Source organism: Phacochoerus africanus, chromosome 8 (assembly GCF_016906955.1).
Source record: "Phacochoerus africanus isolate WHEZ1 chromosome 8, ROS_Pafr_v1, whole genome shotgun sequence".
NCBI classification, from domain to species: domain Eukaryota; kingdom Metazoa; phylum Chordata; class Mammalia; order Artiodactyla; family Suidae; genus Phacochoerus; species Phacochoerus africanus.
In genome coordinates, this window is record NC_062551.1 from 115802044 (window position 1) to 115822867 (window position 20824).

Sequence of the window (20824 nt, forward strand, 5' to 3'; positions counted from 1 at the left end):
TTATGTTCAAGTAGCAATCTGTTCAGCAATGATGACACCAAGCATGCCATTGAATGATTTAAAAATTTCATAAACCCAGTCAGAATTCCACTGCTTTTCCAAATGGTGGACCATGTACAGACACCTCACATTCTGATCCATTTGATTTCTCAGAGCTGTGTCTCTAAAGGGAGCTTTTTCTAGTTGGTTTTCTTTTTTTTTTTCTTTTTGCCTTTTAGGGCCGCTCCCGCGGCATATGGAGGTTCCCAGGCTAGGGGTCGAATTGGAGCCATAGCCACTGGCCTATGCCAGAGCCACAGCAAATCGGAATCCAAGCCGTGTCTGTGACCCACACCACAGCTCACGGCAACACCGGATCCTTAACCCACTGAGCAAGGTCAGGGATCGAACCTGCAACCTCATGGTTTCTAGTCGGATTCGTTAACCACTGCGCCACGACAGGAACTCCCTAGTTGTTTTTCTTAAGAGAGGTGACATTTCATGAGGCAGTAATGTCATTTAGCACTCATTTCCTGACAGAGACAGTGTTGAGTCACTTACACAAGTTAGATCTCAGAGAATCTTCATGGCATTGTCTAAGGTAAATCTCCATTTTACAGGTTGGAAACTTGATGCTTAGAAGGGTAAATAAAATTCCAGAGGAGGAGTTCTCTTTCGGTGAAGGGGTTAGGGATCCAGCACTGTCACTGCAGAGGCCTGGGTCCCTTCTTGGTCCCCGGCCTGGCAACTTTCACAGGTGCAGCCAAAAAAAAAAAAAAAAAAAAAATCGAGGAGGGAGTTCCCATTGTGGCGCAATGGTTAACGAATCCGACTAGGAACCATGAGGTTGCGGGTATGATCCTGGCCTTGCTCAGTGGGTTAAGGATCCGGCATTGCCATGAGCTGTGGTGTAGGTTGCAGACGTGGCTTGGATCCCGAGTTGCTGTGGCTCTGGTGTAGGCCAGCGGCTACAGCTCCAATTGGACCCCTAGCCTGGGAACCTCCATATGCCATGAGAGCGGCCCAAGAAATGGCACAAAGACCGAAAAAAAAAAAAAAATCAAGGAAATGGCATATCCAGCTTTTTTGTCTGAAGTTTACATTAGTTTTAAACGATGGAATATCAAACTGAATGCCAAATTAGGTTTAACGCCCTAAAAGGGTGCAACATAAACCCTGAGACACATGCTTTAGATTAATTGACATGAGTGAATGTGACTGACCACTCTGAGTTGCAGAGACAAAAGTTTGATGAATAGAAATATGAACTGTAAAAGTGGAAATCATTCATCTTTACAAACTCTTGGATATAATTAAGTTGCACTAGGTTCCTTTTTCTAATTTTTAAAAATAGGTTTTATTTTTGGTTTAACAAGTCAGTATAAACCAGGGGAACAGGAGGCATGCAGGGTGATCAGCAGTGTCTGACGAAGTGCTAGGTGACAATTTAGATGGTTTGAGAACACAGAATGCAGAAAGATTCTGAGTTCCTTAGGAAATCTTTGTCCTTTCAGTAGCAACAAAAAAATTAGAATTTAGATAAAATTTATCTATGATGCCTTTTGAATAAAACTTGTATAAAAGTGGTAATCACTTTTCTAAAGACTATGCCAATTTTTCTTGAGTGGTTTCTCTGCTGTTAGCAAAATACCCAACGCTGACTGAACACATTTTCTCTCTTGGCATCAATTGTTTGTTAAATCAAGGAAACTCCTTTTATCCCCAAAGAAAAAATTTATTTTGTCAGAATGAGGGAAGTCCTTTTTTTTTCCTTCTCAAAGTGCATCTAATAACTTCAGAATTCAGAGTAAGGTGATTCTTATCACCACCACATCAGATTGTAATTCTGATAAGAACTTCAAGTCCTACTTCTCTTTTCCGAAAATTTTATGAAATTACTTCTTTTCACATAAGGAATTTTGTGAAAAATCTCTGATTAAAAAAAATGGGAAAGCGCATTCTGAATTGTGATTTTTCTAAAACTGCTGAGTTTCACTACTTTCAGAATATATGTGAATAGAGTTGTGTATGACTGACTGCCCAGGCTGTACACTGCACAACTCCAAGGGACACCATTTATAGAGATCAGAAAGTAAGGACAGTTACCTGGGACAGGGTAGTGCAATGACCCTGACTGAAACAGTATACTAACTTGAGAAGAATGGTTACGACCAATACCAGAAAATAAGGCCATGCTTGAAAAAATGAAGGGAGCATGTCATAAAGATACATGGGTCAGCTTGTACCCAAATGGCAAAAGATGGGACAATTTGAGCATCAACATAATTAAGGACAGGGATATATTATAATCCTCTCAATGAAGTAAGAATCCATCATTCCATGCTAATGATGATAGGTAAGTAAACAAATAATGGGAGAGAAGGAAAAGCTCTTCCCTATAGTAGAATGACAACAAAAATAAGAAAGAATGTTGTTGTTAAGTTAGAAATGTTTAGCTACCTTCAAAGTAGAAGCTGAATCAGACAGGCATCATCAGTAGGCGATCAGAGAAGGAACTGGATGCCTATAGGATCTTAAAGAATCTCCCTCCCTCCCTCCTTTCTTTCTTTTTTTTAGAATCTCCTTTCAACTCTCCCCATAATCACAAAGCACATGCTGATTATACAGAGAAATCAGACAACACCTTAATCAAGTGATCAAAAGCAATGTCACCAATAAGGGGCAAAAGGATACCCTGTGCCTCCAGATGTGATACCTTGAGATGGACACAACCAGCCTAAGGTGCATAGTCTGAATCTAATCATGAAAAGCTCAGGCAACCCAAATTGAGGGTTAGTCTACAAAACAATTTGCCTATGTTCTTCAAAAATGTTATAAAACACAGGGAAGGCTGAGGCACTGTCCCAGATTAAAAGAGACGACAAAGACATGGTACGGGAATACAGTACGCGATCCTACACTAGATGCTGTCCTAGAGGGGAAAAAAATGCCGTAAAGGACAGTATTGGGACCACTGACAAAACTGGAGCATGGGTTGTAGGTTAGATGAAAGTATTAAACATCCTAAATTTGCTAACAGAACTGTGGTTACATAAGGGGACAGCCTCATTCTTAGGGAAAACATAATGAGCTATAAAGAGGATGTATGCCGTCTGCTCTCAAATGATTCAGAATAATAAATAATATCAGCGTGTGTGTGCGCACACAAGCGCACACACGCACGAGTTCTATGTGCTGAGAAAGAGGTGGAAGAAGAGAACCATAAAACAAACATGGCAAATTGACGGTAAAATGGGTAAATAGTATAAAGGAATATATTAAACTATGGCAGCCTCAAAATAAAAAGTTAAAAGCAACAACAAGTCAGCCAAAACAATTTTGAGGGCTATCAGTGTTCTGCTTGTTTAAATGAGCAGAAAAGCAATTCAGCTTGTAATTAGCACTTCAAAATAGAGAGTTAAATCTTTAGAAACATTTTGTTGTTCTCATTACCATAATCACCACCATTAACACTATGGAGCACTTAGTAAGTAGTAAGCGCTCAGAGAGGTGTTTCACTTACCCTACCTCTCGTCATCTTTGCAACTACAGTTACAGAAAAGCAGTATTGTTATCCCCACTTTATAGATGAAGAAACTAAGATTCAGAGAGGTTTAATAACCACATACAGACAGTAAATGGCAGAATCAGGACTCCAACCAGGTTTGATTACAAAGTTGGCAGATTTTTATTACTATGTTAAACTTATTTATTAATTATTTATTAATTGTCCTCAAAGAATGAGTAAAGAATCTCAACCTAAAGGAAATTGTAACAAATCAGTAAAATACTCATGGATAAGGGTTTCTTCTGTAAATTAAAATTGGAACACTAATAAACCAGAGACTTAAATGATACTTTTGGTCTCCACAATTTAATTTTTTTATGTTCTTTCATTTTAACTGCTGTTAAGATATTCTATGGTATGGCTTTATCCTATTTTGATTGGTCCTATACATACATATGGGTATTGTATTTTATTTTTATTAGAGTATAGCAGATTTACACCACTGCATCAATTTCTGCTGTATAGCACAGTGACCCAGTCATAGAAATACATACATCCTTTTTCTCATACTATCTGCCATCATGTTCTAGCCCAAGATACTGGATATAGTTCCCTGTGCTGTACAGTAGGACCTCATTGCTAATCCATCCTAAATGTAACAGTTCACAATTTATATTCTCCTTCTTCCAAAGGTGGATTTGGTAATGAATTCTTTGAAATAAAATATACTTCAGGATGTTCACTGAAATGATCTTACCAAATATCTCATAAACCACTGGTTTCTTGCTATTAACTGAATGTTTCTGTCCTCCCCAAATCAGACGTTGATGTCTAACTCCCCAGTGTGATGGTATCTGGAGGGGGTGCTGTTGGGAGGTAACTAGGTCATGAGGGTGGAGCCCTCATGAATGAGATTAGTGCCCTTATAAGAACAGACTTGAGAAGGGTGATCGTGCTCTCTATCTGTGAGGACAAAGTTAAGAAAATGACCATCTGCAAACCAGGAAGTGGGGTCTTACCAGACAGTGGACCTACTGGCACCAAGATCTTGGACTTCTCAAGAAATAAATTTCTGTTATTTATAATCCATCTAGTCTGTGGTATTTTGTCAGAGCAGCTTCAATGGACTAAGAAAGTTTTATTTCAAGTTTTTGTTCCTTTAATACATTTTCTTTCTTTCATGTAAAGTGGTATGATTATGATCTTAGTGTTCATGTTTCCTTTTAGTCTTGGCACCTCGATTTTATTTAAAAAAAAAAAAAGTATAATTTGCAACACTGCCCAGTTTCCCAATTAAGTGTACTATCATCTTCCTTGCAGATAAAGGGTAAACTGTTAGACCCTATCTTTTATCCCAGTGGAAGCTGAATGGCTGTTTTTTGTTTTTGTTTTTTAAAGCTCAGGACAATAAAAAAATTTGCAAACACCTGTAGGTGTTTGGGGAAATCTTATCATCTGACACTGTGAATGCCCATTCCAGAACAAAGGCTTCCCAGCTTTGGCTGTATAATTTAACCACAAGAGGAGCCAGTAAAACCCTGATGCTTGGTCCACAAATAAGACCAGTTAAACCAGAAGCTCTGGAGATGGGAACTGGGCATTGGTCATTTTTAAAAGCTCCCAGATGATTCCTACGTGCAACCAAGTTTAAGAACCCTAGGCGGAGCAACGACGGCCACAAAGAATTATAACTTTTGTGTATGGATCACAAAGGTTATTAGAATTGGTCTCACTTGTTAAGGAGTATACAATCCAACTGGCAAGTGTAAACACGTGTGTGTGTGTATGTAGGTAAAGGTAACCGAAAGAAGACCTAGGACGTGTTCCTAGTGCATCAGGAATGACATGGGGCAGTAGGGGCCACCTGCACCCTCTTGATGCAATGACAGGCTCTGATAAAAGCATGGCCGAGAAAGGCAACTCCAGACATGGAATGGTGTAAATGGAAGAGTATCCACAATGTCCAGGACACAGTGAGGTGACGAATCTAGTTCTCTCTTGAAAGTAGAAGGGCTAAGCTTGGAGAACCAGCCCCTGAGAGGGCTCTGAGTAATAGGTCCAGGAGTCTGTTGGCACATGGAGTCTCTAAACAGATTTGAGGAAAGAATCAAATGAAGACGTTCGCATCTTTGGGACAAATGGGACAAACGATCTGACAGAACTATTCACAGTGGGTTTGGGGGAAAGACTAAAATCCAATCTACTGAAAGAACAAAGTAGATTACGTAAAATCATATATTTGATGAGTCACAATCTTTTTCCTTCCTTTTCGGTTTTGCACAAAGGAGAGGAACCAGAAAACGTTTGGTTCTGTTAACTCTAGCACAGATTTCACCTGCTGTGGGAACCACTGGCAGGAGAGACTGGCCAGACAGAAGGGTCTCTTTCTCTGCCCCAGCTCCCAATCTCCCAAATTGTGATACTTTCTGCAGCTATGTGTTCCAACTTTTTCTATGAAGACTACTCCTACAGTTAGGAAAGAGGATTCCAGGACAGGGCTTTAGGCAAGAGAAAGTCTTTCTTATAATTTTTTTTGGAATAAGGAGGATTTTTTGTTGTTGTTGCTTAGGGCGACACCCATGGCATATGGAGGTTCCCAGGCTAGGGGTCAATTCAGAACTGCAGCTTTCAGCCTATGCCACAGCCACAGCAACACCAGATCCAAGCTGCACCTGCAACCTACACCACAGCTCACGGCAACGCCGGATCCTTAACCCACTGAGGGAGGCCAGGGATTGAACCGGCAACCTCATGGTACCTAGCCGGATTGGTTAACCCCTGCGCCACAACAGGAACTCCTATATGTATTTTTTTAAAGCTCTATTTGTAAGCCGCCACTATTGAAAATGTATTCAAGCCACTAGATGTATCTCAAACTCCTAAAACAGTGTTGGTACCTAGAAAGGGCTAAATAAAAATCAGTTAAATGACACTGTTAAACTGAATGGAGTTCCAAGTGAGGCAAGAAGGCAGCTATTATCCTGATTTATCTAAAGCAGTGAGGTCACCTCGGCTGCCTGTGTTCTAAATGCCTCTTTGCAAAGAGGGACATGTTCCAGTATCTGACCTTCTGATCCAATACTTTTCAAACCAGACAACAGCACTCATTTATGAAATGGCATCTTGTGAAACCAGGACATCAAAGTTCTTCACAAAGGCAATGAGTTCTGCCTTGGGTTATTCAGAGATACTGGCGCTCAGAAGCTGGCTACACAAATGGACCATCGTTCCAAGATGACAGAGACAATCTTGGTGTTTGTAACACTGTCATTGTATAAATATCTATTAAGAATCTGTGTTTTACTACATACATTAATTAGAAATACCTACGACAACATGAATCTGAGTGTTCACTGACAAAATAACCACACCAAGTGTTTGCGGCGCTTGTTCTAAGTCATCATAATCTCTAGACACCTTCTATTTTCTCATCATGGAGGGAAAAATAAGCACATCCAAGCCCCTTCCTTGGCCTTCTCCTGCCCCTCGAGAGTTTTACCTGCATAATGTACCGGGATCTCTATCTTTGGCCCAATGACGTAGTGGCCCTCCTCCAGGCTGTGGGCAGTGATGGTGGTCCACTGACGGCATGAATGGATCAGAAGGTAGTCGTTTTCCCGCAGCCCTTCCACGCATTCGCCTAGAAAATACAATTTTATATGGGAAACTTAGAATTAGCACCTATTTACTCCACTCTATGAGGTAATGTCTCATTAGTTAAAACTTCACTGATGGATGGTTCATCCCAAGATGAGATAAAGTTCACTTTTGAATGAGCAGCAAAAAAAGACATTCCATACCAAGCTGACTGTACACAGGATTTCATAAAAATTTTTCCCAGAGTTCCGGTCATGGCTCAGCACTTAATGAACCTGACTAGGATCCATGAGGATGCAGGTTAGATCCCTGGCCTTGCTCAGTGGGATAGGATCTGGCGTTGGCATGAGCTGTGGTGTAGGTTGCAGACGCGGCTCAGATCTTGGATCTGGCTGTGGTGTAGGCTGGCAGCTACAGCTCCGATTCAACCCCTAGCCTGGGAACCTCCAAATGCCGAGAGTGCGGCCTTAAACAGACAAAAAAAAAAAAAAGTATTTCCCACTTATTTGCAAAAAGATTCTCAAATACCTCATTCTATCTTAAGGATGATAGTGTAACAATAATAACACACTTATTAAGTGCCAACAATACATTAGGCACTAATTAAATGCTTTGCATATATTATCTCGTGTAATACAGTAACATTATGAGGTATTGTTCCTTCTTCATAGGAGAGAAAAATCAAGGTTCTGCATGTTTAGTGTTAGTCTAAGCTCACAGATTTAATAAGCAAAAAAGTGTGGATTCAGGCCTAGGGTCAGAGAGATTCCAAAGCTTATGCTATTAATCACTGCAATTTAATTACCAAAATTAGAAAACTTAGCTCTCTGTTGAAAGAGTACTTGAGATTAAATGCCCATATCTCCTTTTAAATTTTTTATGTTTTAGTATGGTACTGGCACAAAAACAGACACAAAGATCAGTGGAACAGGACAGAAAGCCTAGAAATAAACCCAGGCACTCATGGTTGTTTAATACATGACAAAGGAGACAAGACAATACAATGGAGAAAAGACAGTTTCTTCAATAAGTGGTGCTGAGAAAACTGCACAGCTACATATAAAAGAATGAAATTAGAAAGAACATTCTTTAATGCCATATACAAAAATAAACTCAAAATCAATTAAAGTAAGACCATATATTCTAGAACTCCTAGAGGAAAACGGGCAGAACACTCTTTGACATAAATTTTTTCTATCTGTCTTGTAGACTAATGGAAATAAAAGCAAAAATAAGCAAATTGGACCTAATTAAGCTTAAAAGCTTTTACACAACAAAGGAAGCCTTAAACAAAATGAAGACAACCTATGGACTGGGAGAAAATATTTTCAAACAATGCGACTGACAAGGGCTTAATTTACAAAATATATAAACAGCTCATATACTCAATATCAAAAACCAAACAACCCAATCCAAAAATGGGCTGAAGACCTAAACAGACATTTCTCTAAAGAAGACATACACAGGGCCAAGAGGCACATGAAAAGATGTTCAGCATCACTAACTATTAGAGAAAGGCAAATCAAAACTCCAATGAGGTATCACCTCACACAAATCAGAATGGCCATTATTAAAAAGTCTACAAATAATAAATGCTGGGAAGTTCCCATTGGGGCTCAGTGGTAAATGAACCTGACTAGTATCCATGAGGACATGGGTTTGATCCCTGGCCTAACTCAGTGGTTAAGGATCTGGTGTTGCTGTGAGGTAGTGTAGGTCACAGATGTGACTCAGATCTGGCATTGCTGTGGCTGTTGCATAGGCTGGCAGCTACAGCTCAGATTCAACCCCTAGCCTAGGAACTTCCATCTGCCATGGGTGAGGCCCTAAAAAGACCAAAAAAGAAAAAAAAAAAAAGCTGGAGGGGGTATGGAGAAAAAGAACCATCCTACACTGTTGGTAGGAATGTAAATTGGTACAGCAACTATGGGAAACAGTATGAAGGTTTCTAAAAATAGAACTACCATATGATCCAGCAATTCCACTCTTGGACATATATCTGGAAAAGATGAAAACTCTAATCTGGAAAGATATATGTACCCCTATGTTCATCACAGCAATATTTACTATAGCCAAGACATGAAAGCAACCTAAGCACCTATCAACAGATGAATGGATAAAGATATGGTACATACATACAATGGAATACTACTCAGCCATTAAAAAAGAATGAAATAATGCCATTTACAGCAACATGGATGGACCTAGAGATTATCATACCAAAAGAAGTGAAACTAACACAACATTATAAGTCAACTATACCTCAATAAAAAAATAAAATTGTATATATTTTGCCATTTCTCTCTGGCCTCCTACCAAATTTCCCAATGAACAATAATGAAGCTTTATAGCATACAAGTGAAATTATTTTTCATTTTAACATTTTCTAAAGTAATTTTTCAGCATATGAACCAATGACAAAATATTTCAAGAGAAATCCATGTCCTAAAATGTAACAGATTTTTTCAGAAGTTGAAATAATCCATCCTAATTCTACTTTAGTAATTTTAAGTGCTCAAAAAAGACTAATTTTTTTATACAGAAAACAGTAAGACTTTCTTATTTCTGAAATTTGTTATAGCTCAATAATTCAAAGAATTATTAATAATTTTGTTGTGTATTCTGAAATGGCATTTATAAACCTCTCAATAATATTTTCAGTAATAGAAGAGGCTGTAATGATCAACTTAGTTAACACAACCATAAATCATCTAATTTGTTTCCAAACCAATAAAGCAATGATCTTTAAAACAGTCTCAATCCAAGAGTACTTTATCACTGTCACAGCAAATACAGAGTTAAGAGCTTAATGGGGGGTGGGGGGGTGAGGATTCCTAGAGGGAGGGGGAGGGTCTGATTCCTCAGTGGGGATTTTTCAAACTCCTGTGCCCTTCACTCCCTGGGAGGACGAGGTTCATAAAGACACCATCAGGAGATCACTCATGAGCCCTCTGCCTCCCTCAAGCATGTTAGGGCAGGAAAGAAAAGACCTGGAACAGCTGCTCCAAAGGAAAAATTATACATCCCACTAGGTGCTCCCCACCAGGAGGCAGGAGTCAGAAGCTTGGGCTTTGAAGTTCAGCAGACCTGATCTAGTCAGAGCTCTGCTGCACAACTGTGTGGTGCTGGGTAGGAACCTTCTCTTCACCAGGAGGTGGGGCAACAATAGCCCCTGCTTCACAGAATGGTTGTGAGTATATGCAATAAGGTGATGAAAAGTCTGTTGTTGTATTAGGGACAATCAGGAAATACCACCTATCAATTACATTGGAAGCCTTTTCTCCCTAACTCAATCCTTATGTAAACATTGTAATGTAAGTCCTGTTACCATTCTACTGGTGAGGAAATGACCTTCAGAGCAGTCAAGGAACTTGCCCAGAGCTGCACAGCTATAGTGGCAGAAAAACCAGCTTCACGGTCCCTCGTCTTCCCCTGCTCTTTCCACAGCCCTTTGCCTTGAAAACCACCAAAATTAATCCAAGAAACAAGGGAGAGGCTGACCTTCAGCTTCAAGTCCCACTCATTCACTTAACCAGTATGACAAGCAGGGCTCTGAGTGCTTGGGATGTATTAGAAAACAAAACAAACATCCCTGCCCTGGGATACTTACTATCCAAAAGGAATGAGCCAGGCAGTACTGTTAGCAAAAATGAATGATGAAATCATGAGTTACAAACTGAAAGATGCTATGAGAAAAGTGTAAGAGATCAGAATCATGCAAGAAAGGAGAGTCACTTGTAGGTTTGTCATTTTAAGACAGTCTTCATTCAATTATCCAACAAACATGTATTTATTTTGCCTTTTAAAAAAAAAAGCTATATTGAGTTTTAACTGATATACAAACAATTGTACATATTTAATGTATACAATTTGGTGATCTGCAAACACTTGCAGAGTATCTTTTTATGCACAAAGCAATGGTAGGGGTGGGGGGGGTGAACAAAAACAGAGAGAAGACTTGGCCCACACTTCTCCTGGGTAAGATGTGTTTATCTGTAATGTCCTATAAGGTAGGACAAGAGGAACACTATGCAAGAGGACAAAGATACCGAGAGTGGAGATGGAGGTTTTTAGTAGGAAAGATCCGACTAAAGTGTTAACAGGAATAGGTAGCATTCAGGCCGATCCTTCTTTGGTGGATGAGTTGGGCTTAAATGAGAGGGAGGCAATGGGGAGCCACTGAAGAGTTTTGGTCAACACTCTGTTTAAAAAGAAATTAATCAGGCAGTACTATAAAAGATGGATGAGAGGAAAGAGAAACCAGAGGCATGGGAGGCATGCTGGAAACTCAGAGGGAAAAAACATAGTGGCATTCAGGGAAAAAAGAAAAATGTCATTTTCTGCAACTAAATTGTTATATCATAAAAATCATTTTAATTTTATTCCACAGTGGGCTCTAAAGAGGCAGCCAAGAAACAATTGCAGTCAAGTTAATCAAAATGAAAATTTAATGTTAAATCCTACTGCTTGCTGATGTAGTAAACACTATCAAGAGGATTCAGAATGATTTTTGAAACCATCAAGTAGTAAGAAACCAATGCCTATTTCTGAGCTTATGTCTTTTTAATTTTTTTTAAACAACTGAACCAAGTGTCTGCTTGAGGCAAAATAAGTTTCATAGAAATTGTCTAGAAAAAAAGCTTAATATAATCACTTAAAATATCCTAGGGCAGGTCACTAATAGAGAGTATTTAAATGAACTCATGAAGTAAATAATTTTTTGTGATATAATTATCCTGTTAAGTACTATGTATAGCATGCTGAAACTTACACATTTAGCTCAAATATGCAGTAACAAGAACTCTAAAAAAACTGGGTGTTAAATTCCAAAATATGTTAATGTCATCCTGAAATTTCTCCACAGCTAGCAGGCTTCCAGGATATACTTTATTTTCCTGGTTTGACCTTGACGCCCCCAACATTAAGTCTCGCAACCTGTTAAAAGTCATTTTTTAATGTCAAGAGAACGGAAGTTCATGAATCCTTTAAAGTAAGTACATTAAAAAAAAAATCAACCTTAAAATTTAAAAAATATTTATAACCTGGATATGTACCAACTCTGTTTCTTTATCTGCTGGGCCAACATAATCTTCTGATTCACCTTTCTCTCTCTCCTAGTTACCTGCTCTTGGTTTTCCCCCCTTTATATTATTTTTAATGGCAGGGGTTAATTAGCTTTCACCCTTAGCTTGTCTACTTTTCTCTCTCTTTTACAACCATATACATCTCTTAAAGATCCAGTGAGTTATAGACAACTCTCAGATGTATTCTACCGGTTACTAACTTCTCTTCTGAGCTCAGAGTCCAGACTTTATCTTCTACACATTTCTACCTAGATGTCACCTTGTCATTCACTCAGGCATCACACATTCATGCCACAAACACCTATCTATGACCAGCTATGTTCTAGGACCTGGGGATAGAGTATTGAATCAAGTACCTCCTCTCACAGATCTAACCTCCTGGCTGGATTTTTAGTCTTCTATCCTTTACTCTTTCAATTTATTTAAATATTGCTGCAGATAAAACGTTTTTAAGACTGTAGCACTGGAGTTCACATCATGGCTCAGCAGTAATGAAGCAAGCTAGTATCCATGAGGACACGGGTTCGATCCCTGGCCTTGCTCAGTGGGTTAAGGGGCCGTCATTATTGTGAGCTGTGGTGTGGGTGGCAGACGAGGCTTGGATCTAGCGTTGCTGTGGCTGTGGCGCAGGATGGCAGCTACAGCTCTGATTCACCCCTAGCCTGGGAACTTCCAAATGCTGTGGGTGTGGCCCTAAAAAGACAAAAAATTAATTAAATAAATAAAAGAATGCAGCGGTGTTATCTTACTCTTCCTACTTCTGCCTTTAGGTGTTTGCATCCATGATGGGGCCTTAATTCCTTGGCCTAATACTCAATGCCCCCACAATCTAGTTCCAAAGAGTCTCTGATCTTACATCCCCCATACCATACATCAGAGTCCAAGGAACCCATTCCCTGTTCCATATCCGCACTGCACTTTCACACGTGTGGGCCCTCTCCTCACCTGCTTTCATTTGCCTGAGTCTTTATCTTCCAATCCCTGTTTACACACTACTCTTCCATCCTACTGGCTCTTGAAAAACCAGCTCAAATGCTAACTTCATGAATGTCTTCCTGCTATGCATCCCAATATTTGCTATTTAAGCTGTACTAATTTTGTAGCTTTGCTTATAGTTATGCTAAATTTATAGATTTCTTTTAGAGCTACAAGCTCAAGGAATTCAGCTTGACTTTTTAGTGTTCATAAATATTTAAATGACAATAAAAATTAACACCATTAACTCCATTGTGGCTCAGTGGTAAGGAACCCAGCTAGTATCCATGAGGATGCAGGTTTGATTCCTGGCCTCGCTCAGTGGGTTAGAGCTGGCGTTGCCGTGACCTGTGGAGTAGGTCACAGACACCTGAACTTTGTATTGTTTTGATCTGTTATGGGCATAGACTGTTTCTTTTCTCATAGCTAAATCTATCAACAATGGGCAAATTATAGGTTCTACGATATCTGTGTTGCTCATACTACAAACCAAATTTAACAGTTGTACATTGTTTCATTTTACCAATGTTAAAAGGAGAGCTGGTTGAGTGATAACACTGTACATGTACTTCCTGATTATTAATAAACAGTGTTGCTTAATTTTAATTACATATTTACTTGAGCTTACAAAAATCCTTTTCATGTAGAAAGGAAACCCACTAAACTCAATACACAAACCATCATTTCTCTTACAACTTAAACATTTTTTAATACTTTGGATGGCAGGAGCTGATTATTAGGCAAATTTCCTCTTCTTCCCAACTCCATGCCACTAAGTGCTAAGCCAATGTGTGTGAGCAGGAAAGACATCTCTGACCTTCCTGCCCACAAGCTATCTTTGAGGTTCTTTCCTTGGCCAGGGGCTGAATATTGAATAAGATCTTGGGACACAAGGTAAAGAGAGCACAACTGCCAGCAGTCTGGGCTCCTTAGTTATTAACATAAAGTGGAGCAAAGCACCTGCCTTCATTTGGTATCAATAAACCCTGATGATAATTCAATATGGTCATTTTTCACTATTTAGCTTCCATACATTTAACTATCAGATGAAATTAAAGGTATTTTCCTCCTTTTTTGTCTCATATTTTGCAATCAAAAATAAGGGCAATTCTATTTTCTCAGACCTCTCTTTGTATATAAAATATTTTTTTTAAAAGGTTATTTCAGGCTAATAGGAAGCTTTATTGACATCAAGCATGATTGTTGACTTAACCACAATAAATGGCAGCAGTTTTTTTGTTGTTGTTTGTTATGATTTACTTTAACTTAGAAAAGTGGAAGCGATTGCTAGACATCCACTAATATCTTGCTCACTCCTTGTCCTCAGTGACAGTGCCCTTGAATTAGCTGGGCACAGGGCTGCCCAGAATACAGAACAGTGTAACCAGGCCCCATACCAATTAGGTGTAACAATGTAACTAGGTTATAGCCAATGGGATGTAGCATAAGTAGTATATGTTAACTTCCTTGATATATATATTAAATATATGTGTACATAATATATATGTATATATACTAAATCTTTAATATGCCAGAAAATTCACTGGCAGAAGTTTACAATTCAATGATTTTAGAATATTCAGAGTTGCGCATTCATCACTACTGTCTAATTACAGAACATTTCTATCATCCCTAAAGAAACTTCAAACTCATTAACAGTTATTCCCTACTCCCCATTCTAGCCTTAGCCTACTTTCTGAATCTATAAATTTGCCTATTTTTGACATTTCATTTGAATGGAGGTATAAAATATGTGAACTTTTGTGTCTCGCATCTTTCTCTTGGCATGTTTTCAAGGTTCATCTATGCTGCAGCATGCATCAGTACTTCATTCCTTTCAACGGCCCTATGATATTTAGTTAGTTACATGGATATACCATGTTTTATTTATCCAGTCATCAGATGATGGACATCTGGATTGTGTAAGGTTAGGGCAGTTATTGAATACTGCTGATATGAACATCTGTGTACAAGATTTATATAGACCTATGTTTTCATTTCTCTCTATATACCTGGGGTGTAACTGCTGGGCCATATGGTAACTTTTTGAGAGCTCCCTGACTTTTTTCCAAATTGGCCACACCATTTTACAGTCCTACCAGCAATGAATGAGAGTTCCAATTACTTCACACACTCCAACACTTGTTATTATCCATTTTTTCAATTACAGCCACCTTAGTGGGTGTGAAGTGTGTCTCATACACTTGTGGTTTTGGTTTACCTAATTAGTGATGTTGAACATCTTTTTGTGTGTTGTTGGCCATTCATATTATCTTTTTTTGAGAAATGTTTATTTAAATCCTTTGCCAAATTTTAAATTTGGACACTTTATTGCTGAATTGTAAGCTTTTTAAATATATATCCTAGATACAATATCCTTATCAAACACATAATTTGAAAATATTTTCTCATGTTATGTGAACTGTACTTTCACTTTCTTGTGCCCTCTGAACCACAAAATTTTTAAATTTTGATGAAGTCAAATTTATTTTTAATTCTGTGCTTCGGGTGTCACATGCGAAAAATTTTTGCATAAACCAAAATCATGAAGATTTATGTCTGTATTTTATAGTTTTTAACTCTTACGATGTATGATTTATTTTGAATTAATTTTTTTTTCTTTTTTTTTTTTTTTCTCTTTTTAAGGCTGCACCTGAAGCATATGGAAGTACCTGGGCTAGGTGTCGAATTGGAACTGCAGCTGCAGGACTATGCCATAGGCACAGCAACGCCAGATCTGAGCTGTGTCTGTGACCTACTCCGCAGCTTGCAGAGAGGGATTGAACCTGCATCCTCATGGATACTAGTTGGGTTCTTAACCCGCTGAGCCACAACTAGAACTCCTTGAATTAATTTTTGTGCATGTTGTGAGTAGGGGGGCCTAACTTCACTTTCTTTTGTGTGCATATCCAGTTATCCAAGCACCAGCTAAAAGACTTTTTCTTCATTTAATTATGTTGCCTTCCCATCAAAAATCAACTGACCATAAATGTAAGGGTTTATTTCCAGCCTCTTGATAATATTTCATTGTTCTATACATCTATCTTTATGCTAGTACCACAGTGTCTTAATTACTATAGCTTTGTCATAAGTCTTAGAACTGGAAGTGTGAGTCTTCCAGCTTTGAGGATGTTGTGGTTTTTCTGGGTATGTTGCATTTCCATATGAATTTCAGGACTGGCTTGTCAATTTGTCTCAAAAGTTGGGATTTTGATAGTGATTGTGTTCAACTTATAGATAAATTTGGGGAGAACTGTCATCCTAACAATATTAACACTTCTGATTCATGAACATGGGATGTCTTTCCATTTATTTAAGTCTTTATTTCAATGGTGTTTTGTAGTTTTTAGTGTGCAAGTATTATACTTCTTTTGTTAAATTTATTCCTATGCATTTTATTCTTTTTCACGGCATTGCAAATAGAACTGTTTTTTAATTTCATTTTTGTAGTATTCAATGCTAGCGCAGAGAAACACAAGTGGTTTTTGCACATTGACCTTAAATCCCAAAACCTTGCTGAACTTGTTCATTCTAACAGTTTCTCTTGTAGACTGCTTAGGGTTTTCTATTAACAAGCTCATGTCATCTGCGCATAGAGATAGTTCTATTTTTTTCCCCTTTTCTTGCCTAATACCTCTGGCTAGAATCCTGAACTTAACTGCTAAGCAAGATTTATCTTTGGAGGGAATATGCCCTTCTTTTCCTACTTTATTCTTCCTGATAGATGGAAAGTGAATGTGATTATTAGAACTGAAATGGTAGTGACCATCTCAGACCTTGAAGGGAACTTAGGACTGAAAAAAACTGAGACCATGACACAGTAACAATTGAAAACAAATTTGGGCCCTTGTCACCTTGTGCAAAACACTAACCTGAACTTTTGGTCTTTGGGTCTCTGTGACTTGCAGCCAAACTCAAACCTAAAATGGCACAGGAGCATTGGAATAAAGTAAGAATTGTGATGCCTGCATTATATAATTAAAATATGTGAACTAGTTTCAAAGCAAAACAATTTTTGTTTCTCAGTTTTTAAAAAGTCAATTGTATTAAAGGTGACTATCTATGGAAGTATTATCTAAGCCTAGCTGCTGGTTGTGAAATCTGAATAATGTCTCATATCTAGTTTTTTCACTTCAAAATAATCCCCCAGGGTTTACAGGAAAGGGCACCATCAAAATAGCTTTTGATAATTTCTTGCTTTCAAGCCTTCTAACTAGTTTGTGGGTATAGAGGCTTTATTAATTTTACATTACTCAAAAATCACTAAAAATAATCTATCACACATTTAATAGAACTCTTTACTTGCACCTAATTACAGATAAGAGTTATATGTTGACTTACATTTGGATAGTTAAATTCACATATCTTATGAGCTCTGGTTCTAAATTATTTATGAATCCAAGTCAGGGGCATGGGTCTAAATAGGGTGATATTAAGTATTCCTAATGTAGAAAGAAAAATAGTAAGTGTTTTCTTATATTAATGTCCCCCCCCCAAAAAAAAGATACTGAGGAAAACACTGAACAACTTTCTTAGAATTTACCATCACAGGTGAATTTAAGGTCAGCTATCCAACATTTTATTCTCGATCTTCTTTCTTAATTCATTAAAAAGTACAATACCTACAAACTAACTTATTTTCTGCTGTTAAAAAGTGCAGATATACTCTCACTTTGATCTGTTACTTTAGACACTCTACATTTGAATTTACGTTTAAGACCAAACATCCCTTTTGCTACCTTTAATATTACTTTGGGTAAATTGCAATGATTCTTCCTGGGATTACATATAACATGTAGAAGATATATGTCTGAACTTGTTTCAGTTGAATTTACTTTCTGTGCTTTATTTATATTTGGCTTTTTGAGACTTTAAAGATGATCAGGCTACATTTTATAACTTTTATACACAATTATCATTATAACTTATGGTCAAGTAAAGATAATAAAACATCCTTTTTCTTCAAAAAAGAAGAAAAGTGCCTCAGTGATATCACATGCTGAATACCATAGAAAGAAGGAAAAGTCACTCCATGGCCCACAGGTTATATACACCTATCTGACCAGACTAAGAACCAAGAACTAGTAACTAACTCTCAGCTCATCCCCCTGTATCTCACTTTGGCCAAGAACCTGCAGCACAGAAATTCTAGTGTAATCCATGATGAGGAGCTCCCTGTTTTCTGAAAATGAGTAAGAATATTAAAGAAAGTAAGTGAAGCCAACCCAACCAGGAAGATTTTTTTCTTTTTTCCTTTGTAGCCCCCCAGGATATTTTTATTCTTGGAAAATATTCTGATTAAGTTCAGCCGAATACTGCTGCCATAGCACGTTGACTAAACATGATTTTCAACTCCTTTACTGACTAAAAGTATCAAAAGTTTAGAAATATAAAACAATTGCTAAGGACCATTTAAATCCACACCTGCCCTTACTTTGAGTGCAGAGGTGTGAAACAACTAGGAACCCTTGTCTCAACTAGATCACCTCTCCTTCCCTCCGGTTTGCATTTGACAAGACTACCGGGCATAGATTAGGTATACAATGCACGCTTTCTGGAAAAGCAATCTTGGGTAGAAATTGAGGGCATGCACATTAAGTAAGTTTAAGTCTAATCTTAACACTAAGGTCTTATTCACTATTTAAGTCCCTACAGGAAAGCAGAGTATTTCGAAAGGCTATTTTTTTTTTTTTCTTTTTAGGGCTGCACCTGTGGCATATGCAAGTTCTTGGGCTAGGGGTCGAATGAGCTACAGCTGCCACCCTGAGCCACAGCCACGGCAACACTGGATCCAAGCTGCATCTGCGACCTACGCTGCAGTTAGCAGTAATGTGCCAGATCCTTAACCCAGTGAGCCAGGCCAGGGATTGAATCCACATCTTCACAGACACTATGTCGGGTCCTTAACCCACTGAGCTATAACAGAAACTCCAAAAAGGCTATTTTTTTTCAAAAGCTATTTTTTCCTATTGATCTCTTCCCACCCTAAACAAACATCTACAAGTCTACACTGTGTAAGATCTCTTCTTTAGAATACTTTATTCAAAGGCCCAAAGACTACAGTCTTGGGTTCTTACAACCTTAGGTTCTAAGCAAGTGAAAGAATTTTTATGGTTTATGGTTTACCATGAAATGCCAACAAGAAGACAAGAAAAGAGAGATTCATTTAGACAAAGCACTAAGTGATAAAGGAGTCAAAGAACCTCATGGAGAAATCTAAGCAAAAAGGAATGTATGAAACAAAAGAGAAAGATGTTTAAAAAAGAGAGTGTGAGATTAAGGATATATTATTACTACCTCTTTTCAAATGAACCCTGGGACAAAGGACTCCCCTTTCAACAGCAGATTTAACGGGAATACTAGACTCCTGCTGTATGAAACAGAAGTATACCTACTTAACTCCAATCTGAAATTTTATGCTCTGGAATACTGTACTGTTCCTCATATTTAAAAGATAATTCTATGTCAAGTGATTTTTAGAAAAACAGGTGAGCAATTGTAGTATCGGTATTTCTACAAACATTGACAATATACTAAATCTGCTACTGCAGTGCCTGGCACATACCACGGAGTCACATTTCTGGCAGGTGACGGACAGGGCTCAGATTTACATAGGAAAATTACACTTGGCAACCCATTAAAAGACAGTATATAGACATTCCTCTCTGATATAGCCTGTGTGTCCTCCAGTGCTGGACAGTGAACATAAGAGGATGCATTTGGTTAATGCGATGTGTATATTTATCACAGGGTTCGAAGTGATGTTACATCATAAAATCATGCATTGACCACACATTGAAGCAGGCAGGCATCATTTCAGGCTTCCCCCAGTCACTAAGCTCTGAGAAGGGAGAGCCGGCAAAGGCCAAATCACCAGGCACATTCCTGGCACCCCCCCTTTTCTGCCCCCAGCTCTCTGCTTCCACTAATTCAAATGAATGTTCATTGACTCCACATGTTCAGTGCAAGGCTATGTGAGATCTCAAAACAGCCTAAGATTTGGACCCAGGTTGAAGTTTGAATTGACAGTCTAATATTTATTAACTATATGATGGTGGGCAAATTATTTAACATCTTTGAGCCTCAGTGTTCTCACATTTTAAATGATGGTAATAATACTGTATGGAAGTAGGGATGGCTGGATGAGGATAAATATAAAGGACTCAGGATAGTACTGTGTAGGTAAAAGGCTCATGAAAATTATGACTTTGATTTAGTCCTTCCTCAATTAATTCCCTTTCTCTTATTAGCTGAGCTCAGGTACACAATACAGTCTCTTTCTCCAGTGAGAAAATACTCTGCTAAAGTGCAATGATTTGCACTGTATGCTTCCTGTCAATTATTAAAATAAAGGGGTGATTTTCTCCAGGTGTAAATGTCATGTTAAATCCAATAATTTTATTTCAAGAGGATAAGCCATAAGTCAAACTTACAAGATTTTCCCTCTCATTTTTAGTTTTAAATGTGACCAGGGTCCCTTCAGCTTTATTATGTGACAAATAAAACAAATATAAAACACTGAAAGAATCAAACAAAAATATGATTCACTGCTACAGAAGTTACATGAACAGATACATTCTTAGAAAAATATTTGAACACATATTTGACAGTTTCTAGAATTTTCTCACATTAAATGGATTTACAAAAATCCTGCATAGCCTTAAAAAGAAAACCAAAGTTT

The 20824-nt window shown here is 38.1% G+C and overlaps 1 protein-coding gene across 2 annotated transcripts in view; it reads right to left on the reverse strand.

Annotated features, from left to right (window-relative positions):
• The window catches only part of GAREM1 (GRB2 associated regulator of MAPK1 subtype 1), a 222089-nt gene that overhangs the window by 146224 nt on the left and 55041 nt on the right, over positions 1-20824 (reverse strand). For both annotated transcript variants that reach the window (XM_047794068.1, XM_047794067.1), the window contains exon 2: positions 6987-7127. In XM_047794068.1, coding sequence (XP_047650024.1) covers positions 6987-7127 — 141 coding nt within the window. The remainder of the gene's footprint in view (positions 1-6986; positions 7128-20824) is intronic.